The sequence below is a fragment of the Muscardinus avellanarius genome (assembly GCF_963383645.1).
Source record: "Muscardinus avellanarius genome assembly, chromosome: 9".
Taxonomy (NCBI): Eukaryota; Metazoa; Chordata; class Mammalia; order Rodentia; family Gliridae; genus Muscardinus; species Muscardinus avellanarius.
In genome coordinates this window covers 27,609,514-27,627,515 of record NC_137795.1, presented here as the reverse complement: position 1 = coordinate 27,627,515, position 18,002 = coordinate 27,609,514, and the positions used below count along the sequence as shown (strand labels likewise).

The following is an 18,002-nucleotide window of genomic DNA, read 5'->3' as shown; positions in this document are numbered from 1 at the left end:
CCTAGAAAACAGATGAGAGAATTTGCAATTACTAGAATAAAACAGGACCAGCTCTCCAACATATAGGCACTGGTAGGGACTTCCTCAACAAGACTTCCAAAACTCAGAAAATAAATCTGAGGATCAATAAATGGGTTGGCATCAAATTAAAAAGTTTTTGTGCAGTAAAGGAAATAATCCACAGTCTGAAGATGCTGGGCGTGGTGGTGCACGCTTGTAATCCCAGCATTTGGGAGGCTGAGACAGGTGGATCACAGTTCTCAGACAGCTTCAGCTACTTAGCGAGGCCCTTTGCAACTCAGTGAGGCTATGTTTCAACATAAAAAATAAAAGAAAATAGAGCTGGGGGTGTAGCTCAGAGGTAGAATGCCCCTGGGTTCCATCCCCAGTACCACAAACAACAACAACAACAAAAAAAAAAAACAAAAAGAAAGAAAAAGTAAAAGAAAAGAATGAAGAGAGAGCCTACAGAATGGGAAAAAATCTTTGCCAGCTATTCCTCTAATAGAAGACTAGTATCTAGAATATACAAAAAACTTTAAAAACACTAAAGAAACAAATAGCCTAATTAAAAACTGGGCAATTGAACTGAATAGATACTTCTTAAAAGAAGAAATATAAATAGCCAATAAATATATGCAAAAAGTTTCACATCATAAGCAATCAGGGAAATGCAAATCAAAACTACACTGAGATTCTGTGTAACTCCAACTAGAGTGGCAGTCATCAAGAATACAAGTGATAATAAATGCTAGTGAGGATGTGGGAAAATAGGAACGCTCATACAATGTTGGTGAGATTGTAAATTAATATAACCACTCACTATGAAGATCAGTATGGAGGCTCATCAAAGGCTAGGAATGAGCTGGGCATGGTGGCGCAAGCTTGTAATCCCCGCGGCTTGGGAGGTGGAGACAGGAGGCTTGCGCAGGTTCGAAGCCCCTCACTGGTTTAAGAAACTCTGTTTCCAAATAATAATATAAAATAGGCCTGGGAGGTAGAAGGGTTCCAGTACCACCAAAAAAAAAAAAAAAAAAAAAAAAAAAAGGCTAGGAATGAAACCACCATATAATCCAGCTATACCACTCCTTTCAAAAGAATTAAAGTCAGAATACTATAGTAATACATGCATATTCGCATTTAAAGCAGCAAAGTTAAAATAGCCAAAATATGGAAACAATCTAGATGTCTGTCAACAGGTGAACGAATAAGGAAAATGTATAATTGGGCATAGTGGCACATGCCTATAATCCCAATTCTTGGAAGGCTGAGACAAGGAGGATCACAGGTTCAAGACCAGCTTCAGCAATTTAGCAAGACTCTCAGCAACCTAGCAAGACCCTGTTTAAACAAAAGATAAAAAAACGGGATGGGGGTGTAGCTGATAGAATGCCTCTAGATTCAATCCTCAGTACCAAAAAAGTGGCGTGTGTGTGTGTGTGTGTGTGTGTGTGTGTGTGTGTGCATGTGCGTGTGTGTGTGTTGGGGATTGAACCCAGAGGTAGTCTACCTCCAAGTTATACCTCCAACTCGATTTTATTTCTTATTTGGAAACAGGATGTTAATCGCAGAGGGCCTTGCTAAATTGCCAATGCTGGCTTCCAACCTGGGATCCTCCTGTATCAGACTCCCAAGTACTGGGATTACAAGCGTGGGTCACCACCACGCCCGGCCAGTCTCAGCAATTTAATGAGATCCTAGCAAGCTAGCGAGACCCTGCTAAAAAAAAAAGAAAAAAAGAAAAAAAGAAAAAAAAAAAGCCGGGCGTTCTGGCTCAAGCTTGTGACACCGGAGAATCGCAGTTCACGGACAGCCTCAGCTGCTTAGGCCCTCCGCAACTTAGTGAGACCCTGTTTCAAAATAAATAATAAAAAATAAGGCAGGGGGTGTAACTCGGAGATCGAATGCCCTGGGTTCCATACCCAGACCCTCAAAAAAAAAATAAAAATAAAAAGGGCTGGGGTGTAGCCTCAGAGGTAGAATGCCCCTGGGCTCAATCCTCCTTTACCATGAAAAAAATAAAAGTGATTTTTTATGACTCCATTGTACGGAGGGCATTACACTGCCTGGTTAATTCCCAGGTGACTCGCGAGGAGGGGCCGTGACGGAGTAAGGTTGAAGGGCTGCAGACTGCACCCCAGGCGGCTGGCCTGCGACTGGGCAGCTCCAAGTCCCTGCCAGCCGGCGCCCAGGCAGCAGCGAGCCTATGGTTTAGCCTCGTGGGCGGGCCAACCAATGGGAGCTCCGGGCGGGGCTGGCGGGCCGACCAATGGGAGCCCCGTGCTGAGCGGACGGGGGGGGGGAGGGCGGGCCAGCCAATGGGAGCCCCGAGCGGGGAGGGCGGGGCTGGCGGGCCTGCCAATGGGCGCTCCGAGCGGGGCGGGCGGGGCGGGCGGGCGTTTGGCTCCCCGCGGCCGGGCCATGGAGCGGCTGAGCGGGCCTCCGGGCGGCGCGGCGGCGGTGGACGAGTACCTGGAGTACCGGAGGTGAGGGCGGTGGCGCGGGGTCTGCGGCCCGCCCCGGCGAGGCCTCGGGCTGACCCGCGCCCTCGGGAGGACTGGTGCGCGGAGGGGCGATGGGACTCGGGGTGCGTTCCCAGGCTGTGGAGCGAGGCCTGCGTTGATCTCCTTTCATCTTTCTGTAATGGGTGTGCTGACATCTAGTCAGTGAGGAGGCGCCTCCGAGGCTACTTCAGAGGTCTCCCTCTGAATTGTTAACTGTGTATTTTTGCCAGACCCCCCCCCCCAGCCATTGAATAATTGTTTATTGAGCACGCCGTAGACATCAAGTTTGCGTGTTAATCCAGTGATAGGGAAAATCGCGAACTTGGAACGTGCTCCCAGCATCGAGGGGCTGGATTCCAGGAGCAAGACCCCAGCGGGTGTCCTTTGGTAGTTTTGGAGAAACGTCTTTCCCGAAACAGGAAAGCTGTAGCTCTCTGGCTCGAGGACGCGATTCATTGACCCGGCTCTGCCAAAGGCAGATGCACCTGAGTCGAAGTACCCCCCCTCCCCGCCCCATCTCCTAAGAATGGTTTTAGCCATTTGGGAAAATGGGAATTACGGGAATGGACTGGCAAGAGGATGCGAGGTTGAGGCTTGGAGAAAGTGTGTGTATAAATGATACGTGAGATCCTGACTTGGCCTGGGAGACCTTGAGCAAAAGCAGTCGAAACAAATCACCCTAGGGTGTCCGAGCAAACGGTGTCCTCACCTGCTAGTGTGGGTTCGGATAATGTTTAGAAATGCCTGGAAATTCTGAGCTGGAATAGTAAGGTGAAGGAAGAAGCCTAATGGATTAGTCCTCATGCCTGGTGCAGGTGGGTCTAGGTAAGGCAGGGAATAGAAACTGACACCGATCCTACCCAGGATCTGGCTCCTTGAGCAGTTTCTGTGTGTGTGTGTGTGTGTGTGTGTGTGTGTGTGTGTGTGTGTTTCCCTGAGAGCAAATGACTCAGCCCTGGTGTTAACTAAGAATTTTGATATTTAGATGCATAGATTCTGGGCTTTTAGTTGTCTCTTGCCCAGAAAATGATAGGGGCAGGCCTGACGGGATATAACTTTTGTAAGCTAAAAAAGCATGAAACATTTCTCTTTCAAAGGAAAGTAAAATAAAAAATAAAAACTTATAAAAAATAGGTCTGGGAATGTAGCCTGGAGGTAGAAGGGCTTCCAGGAACCCCAGTACCACCAAAAAAAAAAAAAAAAAAAAAAAAAAGGCTGGGTCAGCCGGGCATAATGGGGCACACTTTTAATCCCAGCTCTTGGGAGGCTTAGACAGGAGTATCGCACAGGTTGGAAGTCAGCCTCAGCTACTTAGTGAGGCTCTCAGCAACTTAGTAAGACCCTGTTTCCAAATAAAATATAAAATAGGTCTTGGAAAAATAGGTTTTCTGGAGGTAGAAAACCCCTGAGTTTCATTCCCAGTACCACAAACAAACAAACAAACAAACAAAAGAAGGGTGGGGGCATCCAGGCATTGGTGGCACACACCTATAATCCCAGTACTTGGGAGGCTGAGACAGGAGGATTGCAGGTTTGAAGCCAGCTCTGGCAAGTTAGCAAGGCTTTCAGCAATTTAGCGCGCGCGCACACACACACACACACACACACACACACACACACACACACACACCCTGCAGTTAGCTGAGCATAGTGGCACACACCTGTAATCCCAGTACTTGGGGCTGAGATAGGAGGATCACAGGTTTGAGGCCAGCCTCAGCAATTTAGTGAGCCCTCAGCAACTTAACTGTTTCAAAAAGTAAATAAATAAGCTTTCTTGCTTCTGGCCTCCATGGTGTAAAGAACACATGTGTTCTCCCGCTCTCCTCCTGTCACCACCATGCCCTGAGAACCACGGTTCCCAGGCTCACATGGACTGAACCCAAAACCAGATATTTCAAGAGTGAGGATTCATTCCCAGCCCAGCTATGGCTTAGAAAATCTTAAGAAGCTGAGGGCCAGGTCAACTTACAACTTATAAAGCTTCCTGGTCTGTTTGTGGAGAACAGCCTCGCCTACCCCAGCTACTGCGGTGCCTTTGCAAACTGGAGATGTCAAATCTCTGAGCTTCATCCAATTTGCAGTTAATCTATATTAAGGCAAGAAGTTGATGATATGACTCTGCCTCGGGGTCAGAAAGTCAACAGAAGATGATGACTCCACTTATAGCAGAAGATTTGACATGATGTACGGTAAATTTGACTATGTCTTATGTAATGAAGTGGTTGATGTCACCTGTTCCTCCAAGCCAGATGCATTTAACCCATGTGCAACTATAATGGGGTCTAGCATCCTTTAGAATCTTGATCCGGTTCATTAGCATCCTGGCCAACACTGGGAACTGGTGATCCTGACTACCAGCCAATACAAACTCATGGTCCCCGGTCCCTTATGTGCAGTCTGGCCTTTGCTGATTTCTGCATTGGAATCTACTTGCTGCTCATAGCATCAGTTGATATCCACACCAAGAGCCAGTACCACAACTATGCCATTGACTGGCAGACTGGAGCAGGCTGTAATGCCACTGGCTTTTTCACCATCTTTGCCAGTGAGCTCTCCGTCTACACTCTGATAGCCATCAGCCTGGAAGGTGGCACACTATCACCCATGCCATGCAGCTGGACTGCAAGGTGCAGCTCCGCCATGCCACCAGCATCATGGTGATGGGCTGGAATTTTGCTTTTGCAGCTAAACTTTCCGTGTTTGGCATCAGCAGATACATGAAGGCGAGCATCTGCCCTTTGACAGAGCTGTATGTCATGTCCCTCTTTGTGCTCAACGTCCTAACCTTTGTGGTCATCTCTGGCTGCTTACACCCACATCTACCTCACCGTGAGGAATTGTAAGAGCATGTCCTCCTCCTAGCGACACCAAGATCGCCAAGCCCATGGCCACACTCATCTTTACCGACTTCCTCTGCAGGGTGCCCATTTCTTTCTTCTCATCACTGTGTCCAAGGCACGGATCCTTCTGGTCCTGTTGTACTCCATCGACTCCTGTGCCAATCCTTTCCTTTATGCCATCCTTACTAAACTTACAAAGGCATTTCTTTATTCTGCTGAGCAAGTTTGGCTGTTTTGAAATGCAAGCCCAAATTTATAGGATGGAAACTTCATCTAGTGCCCACAAGTCTCATCCAAGGGATGGCCACTACTCGTCAGCTCCCAGTCACTAGTGGTTCCAGTTACGTACTTGTGCCTCAAGCCATTTGGCTCAAAACTAAAACAACATGAAAATGTATCAGTATGTTGCTCGACAAGTCTTGTAGGCCAAGAAATACCTGACTGTATTTCTACATATTTCATTTAATTTAATCTTTCTGGCCACCTGTAAGGTAAATTGATCAGGGACTATTAATTTCATGTTGGTAGTAGAAAAGTAAATTATTAATAATAAAAACTAAAGTAATATGACACTAAAAAAGTAAATAAATAAAACAAGGCTGGGGTTGTAACTCAGAGGTAGAATGTTCCTGTGTTCAGTTCCATGGTACAAAAAAGGAGGGTGATAGGCCGGGTGTGGTGGCGCACGCTTGTAATCCCTGCGCTTGGGAGGCGGAGACAGGAGGATCATGCAGGTTCGTAGTCAGCCTCGCTGGCTTAAGAGACCCTGTTTCCAAATAAATAAAAAAAGGCCTGGGAGTGTAGCCTGGAGGGAGAAGGGCTTCCAGGAACCCCAGTACCACCAAAAAAAGAAAAATAATAATAATAATAAATAAAGGAGGGTGATGAGATAGGGCCATACCACTCCTTGCACATTTTCAAAATAATTAAATCAGAATACAATAGTGATGTATGCATATCCATGTTTATAGCAGCACAATTCACAATAGCCAAATTATGGGACCAACCTAGATGTCCATCATCAGATGAATGGGTAATAAAAGTATGTTTTGTACACATGATGGAATTTTACTTAGCCATAAAGGAGAATAAAATTATGTTATTTTGCAGGAAAATGGACAGAATTAGAGAATATTATGCTAATCATGGGTCTTATGCTTTTTCTCATATATGGAAGCTAGAATGAAAATAGAAAAGGGAAAGAAACCAGTAGAATAGTGGAAGGGAACTGGGGCGGGAGGTGGGGGAAGAAAAATAAGGCTTGAGGAAGGGAATGGTTCCAAAAGGGTTACGTCCATGTGAGGGTATAACTGCCAATCTTACAACATTCACGGGAGGGACAGAGGAAACACGCCCAGTGATGTGTGCATGGATGTTTGTTCATTTCAGATCTCACTATGGTGCGTAATTACAGTACACCAAAAAAAGCAAGAAGTGGGGGGCTGGTACTTGGAAAAAAAAAGCAAAAACCAAAAAGACAGCATTTAAGCTTTTTCCCCACTTATTGTTATGTTCTTTTTTTATTTTTTATTTTTTGGCACTGTGTGATTGAACCCAGAGGCATTCTACTTCCAAGCTACAACCCCAGCCCTGTTTTATTTATTTATTTTTATTTATTTATTTATTTGTTGGTACTGGGGATGGAACCCAGGGGCATTCGACCTCTGAGCTACACTCCCTGCCCTATTTTTTGTTCTTTATTTTGAAACCAGGTCTCACTGAGTTGCATAGGGCCTCACTAAGTAGCTGAGATTGGCCACAAACCGCGATTCTCTGGTCTCAGCCTCCCCAATGCTGGGATTACAAGCGTGAGCCACCACGCCCGGCTCTGTTTTATTTTTTATTTGAAACAAGGTCTTGCTGTGTTGCTCAGAGCCTTGCTAAATTGCTGAGGCTGGCTTCGAAACCAAGATTCTTCTATCTCAGCTTCTCAAATACTGGGATTACAGGCGTACATCACTAGGCCCAGCCCCAGTTGGAATTCTTTGTGTGGGGGTACAGGGGATTGAGCCCAAGGACATTCTACTTCAGAGCCCCATCCACAGTTCATTTTCTCTCCCTCCCTCCCTCTCTCTCTCTCTTCCCTGCCTCTCTACATACATACATACATACATACATACATATTTTATTTTATTTTTAAACAAGATCTTGCTAGGTTGAAAGTCTCACTACTTGCTGAAGCTGTTCAAACCTGTGGTCCTCCTGTTTCAGGCTCCCAAGTACTGAGATTTTAGGCATGCACCATGATGCCTGGCTCTATTGGTATTCTTTTTGTTTGTGTGGGTCTGGGGATGGAATCCAGGGGCATTCGACCTCCCAGCTACACCCCCTGCCCTATTTTTTATTCTTTATTTTGAAACAGGGTCTCACTAAGTTGCGGAGAGCCTCACTAAGTAGCTGAGGCTGTCTGTGAACCATGATCCTCTGGTCTCAGCCTCCCAAATGCTGGGATTACAAGCATGTGCCACCATGCCCGGCTTATCTATTGGTATTCTTGGTAGTTATAATAAAATGAAATGACCCAAAATTTATCTCAGCGTAAGTGCTTTTTTTTTTTTTTACTCTTTTATATCTAGATTAAGTTAAGGAAGATGCTTGTGTTGATTTCATAGCTTATGAATTGGTTTTTACTTTCTACTTCAGATCTAACAGGTTATGTATGTAGCATCCTACAAACAATACGTGTGTGTGTGTGTGTGTGTGTGTGTGTGTGTGTGTGTGTCACTGGAGATGGAACCCAGGGGCCTTCTACCTCCAGACTACACTCCCAGGCCTGTATTATATTGTTTGTAAACAGGGTCTCACTAAGTTGCTGAGAACCTCACTAAGTAGCTGAGGCTGACTTCGAACCTGCACGATCCTCCTGTCTCAGCCTCCCAAATACTGGGATTACAAGGGTGCGCCACCACAACCAACTCAAACAACACTTTATATAACTTCTAAAGGAGAAATTGCTTCCATTTAGAACAGCTTCCTTTAACTGTACCTTTGTTTCCTTCAGAGACGCAAACTTAACTATTTTTTTTTTAATAGAAATTGGGACTCAAGCTGGGTATGGTGGTGCACACTTGTAATCCCAGTACTTGGGAGGCTGAGACAGGAGAATCAGGTAGGTTCAAAGCCTCAGAAGCTTAGTGAGGCTCTCAGCAATTCAGTGAGACCCTGTTTTCAAATAAAATAGAAAAAAAAAAAAAGAAATTAGAACTCAATTTTTCCCATACAGTTTTGGAACCTGAAATCAAATAATGAAACACCTAATTACCCAATACACAGATGCGAGTTTCAACTTGTACAAATCCAAGCATGCTTTTAGAGCCCATGTAAGGTTAATCTCTTGGCCAGGGCATGGGATGTGATATTAGTCATGTTGGCTTCTGCACTGATGTTTTTTGTATATTTCTTTCTCTTTTCTTTTGGTACTTGGAATTGAACCCAGGGGCATTCTACCTTCAAGCTTCACCTCCAACCCTTTTTTATTTTTATTTTGAATCCGGGTCTTGCTAAGTTGCTGAGGTTGGTCTTCTGATCCTCCTGTCTCAGCCTCACCAGTACTGGGATTACAGGTATGTACCACCACGCCTGGCTTGGTACCATTTAAAAGGATGAAAAATTAGAATGTGTGTGTGTGTGTGTGTGTGTGTGTGTGTGTGTGTGTGTGTGTGTATGTTGCTGGGGATTGAACCCAGGAGTGTTCTACCCCTGAGTTATGCCCCAACCCTGTTTTTTAATCTTTATTTAGAAACAAGGACTCACTAAGTTGCTGATAGCCTTACCTAATTGCTGAGGCTGTCCTCGAACCTGTAATCTTCCTTAGCTTCACAGGTACTGGGATTATAGGTGTGTGCTACCATGCCTGGTTTAAATATTAGAATTTCTAGCAGTTTAGGTTCCAGCTCTTTTTTTTTTTTTTTTTTTTTTTTTGGTGGTACTGGGGGTGGAACCCCAGAAGGCTTTCTACCTCCGGGCTATACTCCCAGACCTATTTTATACTTTATTTGGAAACAGGGTCTCACTAAGTTGCTGAGAGCCTCACTAAGTAGCTGAGGCTGGCTTTGAACCTGTGTGATCCTCCTGTCTTAGCCTCCCAAGGGCTGGGATTACAAACGTGGGCAACCATACCTGGCTTAGGTTCCAGCTTTTAATGAGAATGATCATGTTTGCTTCAGAAACAGAGAAGAAATGGAAATGAATACATGGTAATTCTACCTTGGTAAACCTTGATCAGTCAAGTCAGATGTTATGAAATCATTGACTTCATTTATAAACCTTTCATCTGGGAAGAACAGGGGAGTGAAGATTTCTTTCCTCAGCTACCACTAGGTTTATGGCTAAGGCACCTATAGTACAAGATAGGTTAACAAGAAAAAAGCTTGTAGATTTACTTAAAACTTTTATGTGACATGGGAGCCTTCAGAAAAGGAATCCCCCCCAACAGAAAATCATGTGCAGCATTTTTATGCTTAGGGTCAATGAAGACTGGAGTCATGGAGAAGTATGACCGAAGGACTGAAGGTAGCACACCGGGCGGGACTGAGCGAGCTCTCTGCTCAGGTCTTCCAGGGATAAGCGTGTTGCTCTCACGCAGGCGCAGGGATGGCCTCTGGAATGAATGCTGTGTGACCTGCTTCAGAGAGAAGGTGAAAATGGCCGTTCTGCGTCAGGTTCTGAATTCTCTCAATATCAAAAGCTCTAATGCCGTTGCGTGTAATTTGGTTGGTTATTAACATGCGACTATATAAGTCTAAACAAGTATAGTTTGGGAGTTGAGTAGTTTTTAATCTGGGAACTATTTAAGGCTTAAGGAAAATATTTATTTTTTTTTTTTGTAGAATTGTTGGTGAGGATGATGGAGGGAAACTTTTCACCCCTGAAGAATATGAAGAATACAAGAGGAAAGTTTTACCTCTGCGCTTACAAAACAGATTATTTGTGAGCTGGCGGTCACCAACAGGAATGGACTGTAAGCTTGTTGGCCCAGAGACGCTGTGTTTTTGTACACACAGGTAAGGTATTATATTGCTGTTGTCTATATTGGCTAGAGAATAAAAATGATAACAGAACATATCCTCTTTCTATAAATAACACTATGATGATTAAGAAATATTTAAAAGTAGGCCCTTATATAATACAGCAGAAATAGCTAAAGGTTTTTAAAGCCATAATTAAAAAATTTCTGCCATATCCTGTTAGGACTCTCAGAATCTGTTGCCTTAATCAACTCTTCTTTTGCTGTTGGTAAGTAAAGATCTTGGTGCCTTGTGGCTCTGCCAGGGCCTCTTTAGTTTGGCTGGGCGTGGAGTCGGCCTGTCCCATCATTGCAGAAGGCGGAGGAAGAGCAGTCAGGCTGCAGAGCTGCTGCGGGAGATGCTTGAGTATTGATCCACACTGATCATGCTACCGCTTACAAACAAGCATTTCTCCTCAGATTTACTAATCACCCCTCGCGTCTTAAGGAACTGCCTGTTGACACCTTTCTTTAAGCAAACAGACACACCAGCACACTGCTTTTTATTACAAGTGGTCATGTTTCACGAAGCTCACATAGGGAAAGGACATACCTGAGGCTTCTGTTGCTGCTGCGTGCCGCCCGTGTCTGAGGTCTGCATTTTGCTGTTTGCACATACTACCTCCCATTTTCCTATTGTCTCACAGTTGTAAAGATGGAAATGACCACACCTACACTGCTTTACAGAAAAGCCAGTGAGCCTATTATCTGCTTGCAGGCAACACTTTAACTTTTTGCTTTAAGGAAACCATAGAAGGGTAACTGCCTTGTCTTTGTGTGTGTGTGTGTGTGTGTGTGTGTGTGTGTGTGTGTGTGTGTGTGGTGTTACAGGGGACTAAATCCAGGAGTATTCTGCATCTAAGCTACACCTCCAGTCCTTTTTTATTTGTTTCAAAACAGGGGCTTGTTAGGTTGCTGAGAGTCTCACTACATGCTGAGGCTGGTCTTGAATCTATGATCCTCCTGTCTCAGCTTCCCAAGTACTACTGGGATTGCAGGCATGTACCACCATGCCAGGCTAACCACCTTGTTTTAATAGCAATTTCTGGGCTTATTTATGACAGGCTTTTTGTATAGTTGCTATTTACAGAGTTGCAATTTGCCAGAGGTTGTTTTAGTTAGTTGCTAGGATAAGCAATGTTGTATATATATTGGCTTTAAATTTATCTGGGGGGGGGGGGGCGCACACTTGTAATCCCTGTGCTTGGGAGGCGGAGACAGGAGGATCCTGCAAGTTCAAAGCCAGCTGCGCTGGTTTAAGAGACCCTGTTTCCAAATGTCTGGGAGTGTAGCCTGGAGGAAGAAGGGTTTCCAGGAACCCCAGTACCACAAAACAAACAAACAAACAAAAACCCCCAAAACTTATCTAGCAACCACAATTAAAAACACTGAAGGAATGGAGAATGAGGGATATGTTGATATCCTTCAGAATTGAAGAGAGGTTTGGTAAATTTGTGATAGTTTTAATATTTATTCTTTTTTTTTCATTACTGGGGATGGAACCCGTGGGCACTCTACCTCCGAACTACACCCTCAGCCCTATTTTTCATTATTTTAAACAGGGTCTCACTAAGTTGCAGAGGGCCTCACTAAGTAGCTGAGACTGTCCACGAATCGTGATCCTCCTGTCTCAGCCTCCCAAATGCTGGAATTACAAGCGTGTGCCACCACGCCCGGCTAGCATTTATTCTTATGAAAACTTAATGCTGGTTTCTTATCTGTGCATAATTTATACAGCATGGATTTGACTCTCAAAAACCCAATCCAAGCTGGGCATGGTGGCACTTGCCTGTAATCCCAGTACTTGAGAGGCTGAGACAGTAGGATCACAGGTTCATAGCCAGCCCCAGCAACTTAGTGAGACCATTTATTTATTTATTTACTCACTTACTTACTTACTTTTGATACTGGGGATATAACCCAGGGGTGTTCTCCCTCCAGGCTATACCTCTAACCCTTTTTGTTTTTTATGTTAAAACAGATTCTTGCTAAGTTACTGAGGCATGATCCTCCTGTCTCAGCTTCCTAAGTACTGTGATTACAGGTATGTGCCTTTGCCTGGCTCTATTTCTAAATATAAAAGAAATAGGGCTGGGGGTGTAGCTTAGAGATAGAATGCCCCTGGGTTCAATCCCTAGTACCAAACAAACAAACAAATAACACACAAAACCAATACAACTTTAATGGAGAAAATTTTTTGTAGCATTTGTTACTCCAGTGAAATCCCTATCCAAACTATTTTCCCCCATTATAAATGCAATACAGAGCAGAGCTGGACATGGCAGTGCACTGTTGTAATCCCAGTGTTTGGGAGGCTGAGACAGGAGAATTGCAGGATTCAAAGCCAGAAATTTAGTGAGGCTCTCAGCAACTTTGCGAGATCCTATTTCCTAGTAAAAAATAAAATAGGCCCCCCCGGGGTGTAGACTGGAGGTAGAAGGCCCAAGAGTTTCATCCCCAGTGCTACAAAAGAAACAAATAATTGTGAAACATAAAGAAAAATGGGAAATATATACAGAAGTATAACATTCACCACCCAAAGCCAGCTCCTATTCTTACTTGTTACTTTGTATAATATTTTCTTTGCCTTGTTTGTATAGTTGTCAGTTTTGTATGTGTATAAAGTACTGTTCAGGACAGAATCTTAGAAGGGCGTGGTGGCGCACGCTTATAATCCCCGCGCTTGGGAGGCGGAGACAGGAGGATCGCGCAGGTTCGAAGCCAGCCGCGCCGCGCTGGCTTAGGAGACCCTGTTTCCAAAATGAAAATGTAAAAATAGGTCTGGGAGTGTAGCCCGGAGGTAGAAGGGCTTCCAGGAACCCCAGTACCACCAAAAAAAAAAATGTTTCCCTGTGGCCGTGTAGTGATCTCAGTGTTTTTGTAGTTGCTCCTACTCCTGCGAGTCTGGCAGCGGCCTGTGTCCCCTCGAGCTGAGTGAGACCCAGGCGAGCCAGGGGAACAGCGGGGGGGAAGGGGAACTCCAAGTCCTGCCCCTTCTTGGCTTTCACCAGTTCTGCTTTTATCTATTTTATGTGCAACATTATGGTTCTATGAACGATTTTATTTGAAGAAAGGGTCTCACTGCTAAAAAGTTTAAAAACTGCCCTCTGGTAATTCAGTTATCCATATCCTTATGTTTATATATATGTATATATGTATGTATATATGTACATTGCTATTATAAGTACTGTTGCTAATACTCTTTCTGCACAGAGCTTTTTCTATATGTAGGATTATTTTCTTAGGGTGTATATTCCAAAGTGAACTTTCTGGGTTAAAGGATGGATCTTCTTTAGTTTTTTGGAGCATTATTAAATGGAACTGTTTTTTTTTTTATAACATTCTTGACAGCTACTATATGTAATTATAGATTACATAATAATAAAATTGCTTAGGCTGGGCGTGGTGACACATGCTTGTAATTCCTGTGCTTGGGAGGCTGAGACAGGAGGATCGCGCAGGTTCGAAGCTAGCCTCAGCTATTTAGTAAGGCTCTCAGCAACTTAGCAAGACCCTGTTTCCAAATAAAATAAAAAATAAGTCTGGGAGTATAGCTTGGAGGTAGAAAACCCCTGGGTTCTATCCCCAGTACCACCAAAAAAAAAAAAATAATAATAATAAAAATAAAATAATAATAATAAAATTACTTAGTTTTTAAAAAGTTTAACTCTCTTTGCCAAATGGAAAATAATGATTATTAATTTAACTTAAATTTCTTAGATCAATATTAAGAATAACATATTCAATATTATTTTTATTAAGGAGCACATTATGAGAAGGAAACAAGTGACCTACTTTTAAAAAATTAAAAAAAAATTTTTTTTTTGCAGTACTGGGCATTCTACCTCCAAGCTACACCCCCAGCCCTATTTCTTTTTTTTTTTTTATTTTGAAATAGAGTGTCACTGAGTTGCAAAGGGCCTAAGTAATTAAGGGTAGCTGTGCCACTACACCTGGCTAAAAATTACAGTGTTTTAGTAGAGCCAAAGCGTTAAAAATATTGGGAGTTTATTTTAAAATCAAAGTTAAATTATATTAAAATAAATTATATTAATACTTTTTTTCAATTTTATTTTATTTTATTTTTTATTTTTAAAAAGTTTTTTGGTGGTACTGGGGTTCCTGGAAACCCTTCTACTTCCGGGCTATACTCCCAAACCTATTTTATATTTTTATTTGGAAACAGGGTCTCTTAAGCCAGCGAGGCTGGCTTCAGGGGGGTGGGGGGGATTCCAAGTGTGTGCCACCGTGCAATGCACTCTGATAAGAAATGTGTGTGTGTGTGTGTGTGTGTGTGTGTGTGACTAAGGAGTGAACCCAGAGGCCTTCTACCTCCAAGCTACAACCCCAGCCCTATTTTATTTATTTTTTATTTTGATCACTAAGTTGCTGAGAAACTTGTCCAGTTGCTGAGGCTGGCCTCAAACCTGTGATTCTCAATAAACATTTTTATAGAGTTTTTTTTATACTTTTATACATCTATATTAAAGAATTTTTAATGGCAAAAATTTAAGGGAATTATATTTGGCATTGCTATGAAACTCCTAAAATAAAGAAAAATAAAAATCTAAAAGAGTGAAGATTTCTCCTGACCAACGCTGATGGAAATACTGCATGTAGAGGAGTTTGCTTTTACCTTCTTAACAAGAATGACAACAAAAACAAAGATAAAAAGAAACTATAGTTTTTGGCAGTGTCTGCATTGTGTTTATGTTTCTTTCCGTTTTTTAGGTATAAACAACACAAAACTGACTTTGAAACGATCCCACAGCAGCGCCCCGTCGACCTGCCCTGCCGCGTGGCTGGCTGCCGCTGCCGGGCCTACCATTACGTCCCGATGAACGGGTCCCAGCCCGTCCGCTGTAGGTGCAAACACTTCGCTGATCAGCACAGCGCTGCCCCTGGTTTTACATGCAGTGCATGTAAGTTATGTTTTTATACACAGACCCAGAATATTTTCTTTATTGAATATTTAGTGTGTTTTATACCAGTGTGATCCGCTACAGAGTCAGTGTTAAACAACTAAGCAAAATTCAGTGGGTAGATAATCAGCTATTGGTATCCTTGATAATGATGAGCTCTAGTCTCGTATAATTCATTTAATTTGAGTAATAGTCATAGATAATTATTGGGACTGAGGAATGAACCCAGGGGCATTCTGCTGCTTTTTCTTTAGAGTGTATCATGGAGCCAGGTGTGGTGGGACACGGACACGCTTGTAATCCCAGTACCTGGGAGGCTAAGGCAGGAGATGGCAGGTCTGCAGCCAGCCTCGGCAGCTTCGTGAGGCTCTCCACAACTTAGTGAGACCCTGTTTCAAAATAGAGTTGGCCAGATTAGTGCATGTACTTAGAAAAATAAACTTCCTTTCCATCTTGATTCAGGTTCCAAGTGTTCTGGGTTCCATAGCTGCTTCACTTGTTCCTGCGGTCAGCCTGCATATGCCCACGACACGGTGGTAGAAACGAAGCAAGAAAGGTTGGCCCAGGGAAAACCAGTGGGACAGGATGTTCCTTACGCAGCCATGGGAGGACTGACTGGCTTCAGCTCACTGGCGGAGGGCTACATGCGGCTGGATGACAGTGGGGTCGGTGAGTGGCGGACCAGGTGTGCGCCTGCCTCAGGCTCTTGTGTCTGCTAAGAATACTGAAGCCTGGTGATTGTTTAGCAGTTTGTATTCTGAAAATATTCTATTCTCTCACTTGATTTTTATTATTTAAAAAAGATTTATTGCCATGATATGAGATGTAGCTATTAGAGAAAATTTTAAAAATACAAGGGAAGAGACTATTCCAAATCCCAATCCGTATCCCCCTTGTTTGTGAGAGCCAAATAGTTCCTTTGACATGATACAGTTTACCTGTTACCCTGTATTTTAAACGAATCCTTTATTTTACAGATACTTTCTCATAGTGTCACTTGTTTTTTATTTGTATTTTTGTTTTGTTTTGTTTTTGCAGTACTGGGGATGGAACACAACCTCTGAGCTATACCTCCAGCCCGATTATTTATTTATTTATTTATTTATTTATTTATTTATTTATTTATTTTTTGCATGTCTGGGAATGGAACCCAGGGGCATTCTACCTCTGAGCTACACCCCCTGCCCTAATTTTAATTCTTTTCTTTCTTTCTTTCCCTCTTTCTTTCTTTCTTTCTTTCTTTCTTTCTTTCTTTCTTTCTTTCTTCTTTGGTGGTACTGGGGTTCCTGGAAGCCCTTCTATTTCCAGGCTACACTCCCAGACCTATTTTATATTTTTATTTGGAAACAGGGTCTCTTAAGCTAGTGAGGCTGGCTTCGAACCTGTGCGATCCTCCATTCTCCGCCTCCCAAGCGCGGGGATTACAAGCATGCACCACCACGCCCGGCTTATTCTTTATTTTGAAACAGGGTCTCACTAAGTAGCTGAAGCTGTCCGTGAACTGTGATCCTCCTGTCTCGGCCTCCTGAATGCTGGGGAGGCTCCTCACAACTCTGTGAGTGGGTATTATTCCTAGGTTACTGAGAGCTGTCCTTGAACCAGTGATCTTCCTGTCTCAGCAGGTTCTCAGTCAGCCTCAGCTACTTAGTGAGGCCCTCCACAATTTAGTGAGACCCTGTTTCAAAATAAAGAATAAAAAGTAGGGCTGGGGGTGTAGCTCAGAGGGAGAATGCCCCTGGGTTTAATCCCCAGGTCTGAAAAAAAAAATTTTTTTTTAATAGACCTTCCCTGTTTCAATGTTTTTCTACTCTAATTTTTATAAATATGCATTTCTTCATTTGTGTGTGTGTGTGTGTGGGGGGGGGGTTCCTGGGGATTGAACCCAGAGGCATTTGCCTCCACGCTGTACCTCTAGCCCAATTTTATTTCTTATTTGGAAAAAGGATCTTGCTAGGTTGCTGAGAGCCTTGCTAAGTTGCTGCAGCTGGCTTCGAACCCGTGATCTGAACTCCTGATTCAGCCTCCCAAGTACTTGTATCACAGGCTGCACCACCACACCCCGCTGTCTTACTGTTTATGTTTAGCTCTTTCATGTATCTGGGACTTATTTTTTGTGAAAATATGAAGTAGGTATGTGTAACTTCAGTTTTTGTCCAAATTGGTGGCTGGCTATCTAAACACAATTCTTCCCCAAATAACTGGAAACTTATAATTATTAGAGCTTTATGGTATGTTTGGATATTCGGTATTGCTCCTGTTCATGCTCATATTTCAAGATTGTCTTGATATTTTTATTCACTTTATTCTAGGTAATTAAACAACTAAGCTTGTTAAAACTCATAAATAATTTTGGAATTTTATTTATTTATTCATTTATTATTTATTTTTGCGGGTCTAGGGATGGAACCCAGGGGCATTTGACCTCCGAGCTACACCTCCTGCCCTATTTTTTATTCTTGATTTTGAAACCGGGTCTCACTGAGTTGCAGAGGGCCTCACTAAGTAGCTGAGGCTGTCTGTGAACTGCAGTCCTCCGGTCTCAGCCACCCGAATACTGGGATTACAAGCATGCACCGCCACGCATGGCTTAATTTTGCAATTTTAGTGAGTAATTCATTCTTTTGCAGTTTTAATGGGCAGGTTCATGTAACAGCTACAGAAAACCCAAATACAAGTCAGAAGTAATGAGGAGGATAATGACAGAAGCTTTGTATTGCAAGAGTTGTTC

At 43.2% G+C, this 18,002-nt stretch overlaps 1 protein-coding gene and 1 pseudogene across 6 annotated transcripts in view; both read left to right on the top strand.

The window, feature by feature from the left end:
- Positions 1–2,421: 2,421 nt before the first annotated feature.
- The window catches only part of FAM221A (family with sequence similarity 221 member A), a gene marked incomplete at both ends in the record, with an annotated part of 31,485 nt that continues 15,904 nt past the window's right edge, over positions 2,422–18,002 (top strand). For 3 of the 5 annotated variants that reach the window (XM_080701626.1, XM_080701625.1, XM_080701624.1), the window contains 4 exons: positions 2,422–2,486; positions 10,177–10,350; positions 15,084–15,274; positions 15,737–15,943. In XM_080701626.1, coding sequence (XP_080557752.1) covers positions 2,422–2,486; positions 10,177–10,350; positions 15,084–15,274; positions 15,737–15,943 — 637 coding nt within the window. The remainder of the gene's footprint in view (positions 2,487–10,176; positions 10,351–15,083; positions 15,275–15,736; positions 15,944–18,002) is intronic. The other 2 variants (XM_080701628.1, XM_080701627.1) reach the window with 1 other exon arrangement.
- LOC308267227 (follicle-stimulating hormone receptor-like) lies at positions 3,307–5,727 on the top strand (annotated as a pseudogene). Its single transcript has 2 exons — positions 3,307–3,319; positions 4,397–5,727. The product of its transcript is annotated as a follicle-stimulating hormone receptor-like (transcript).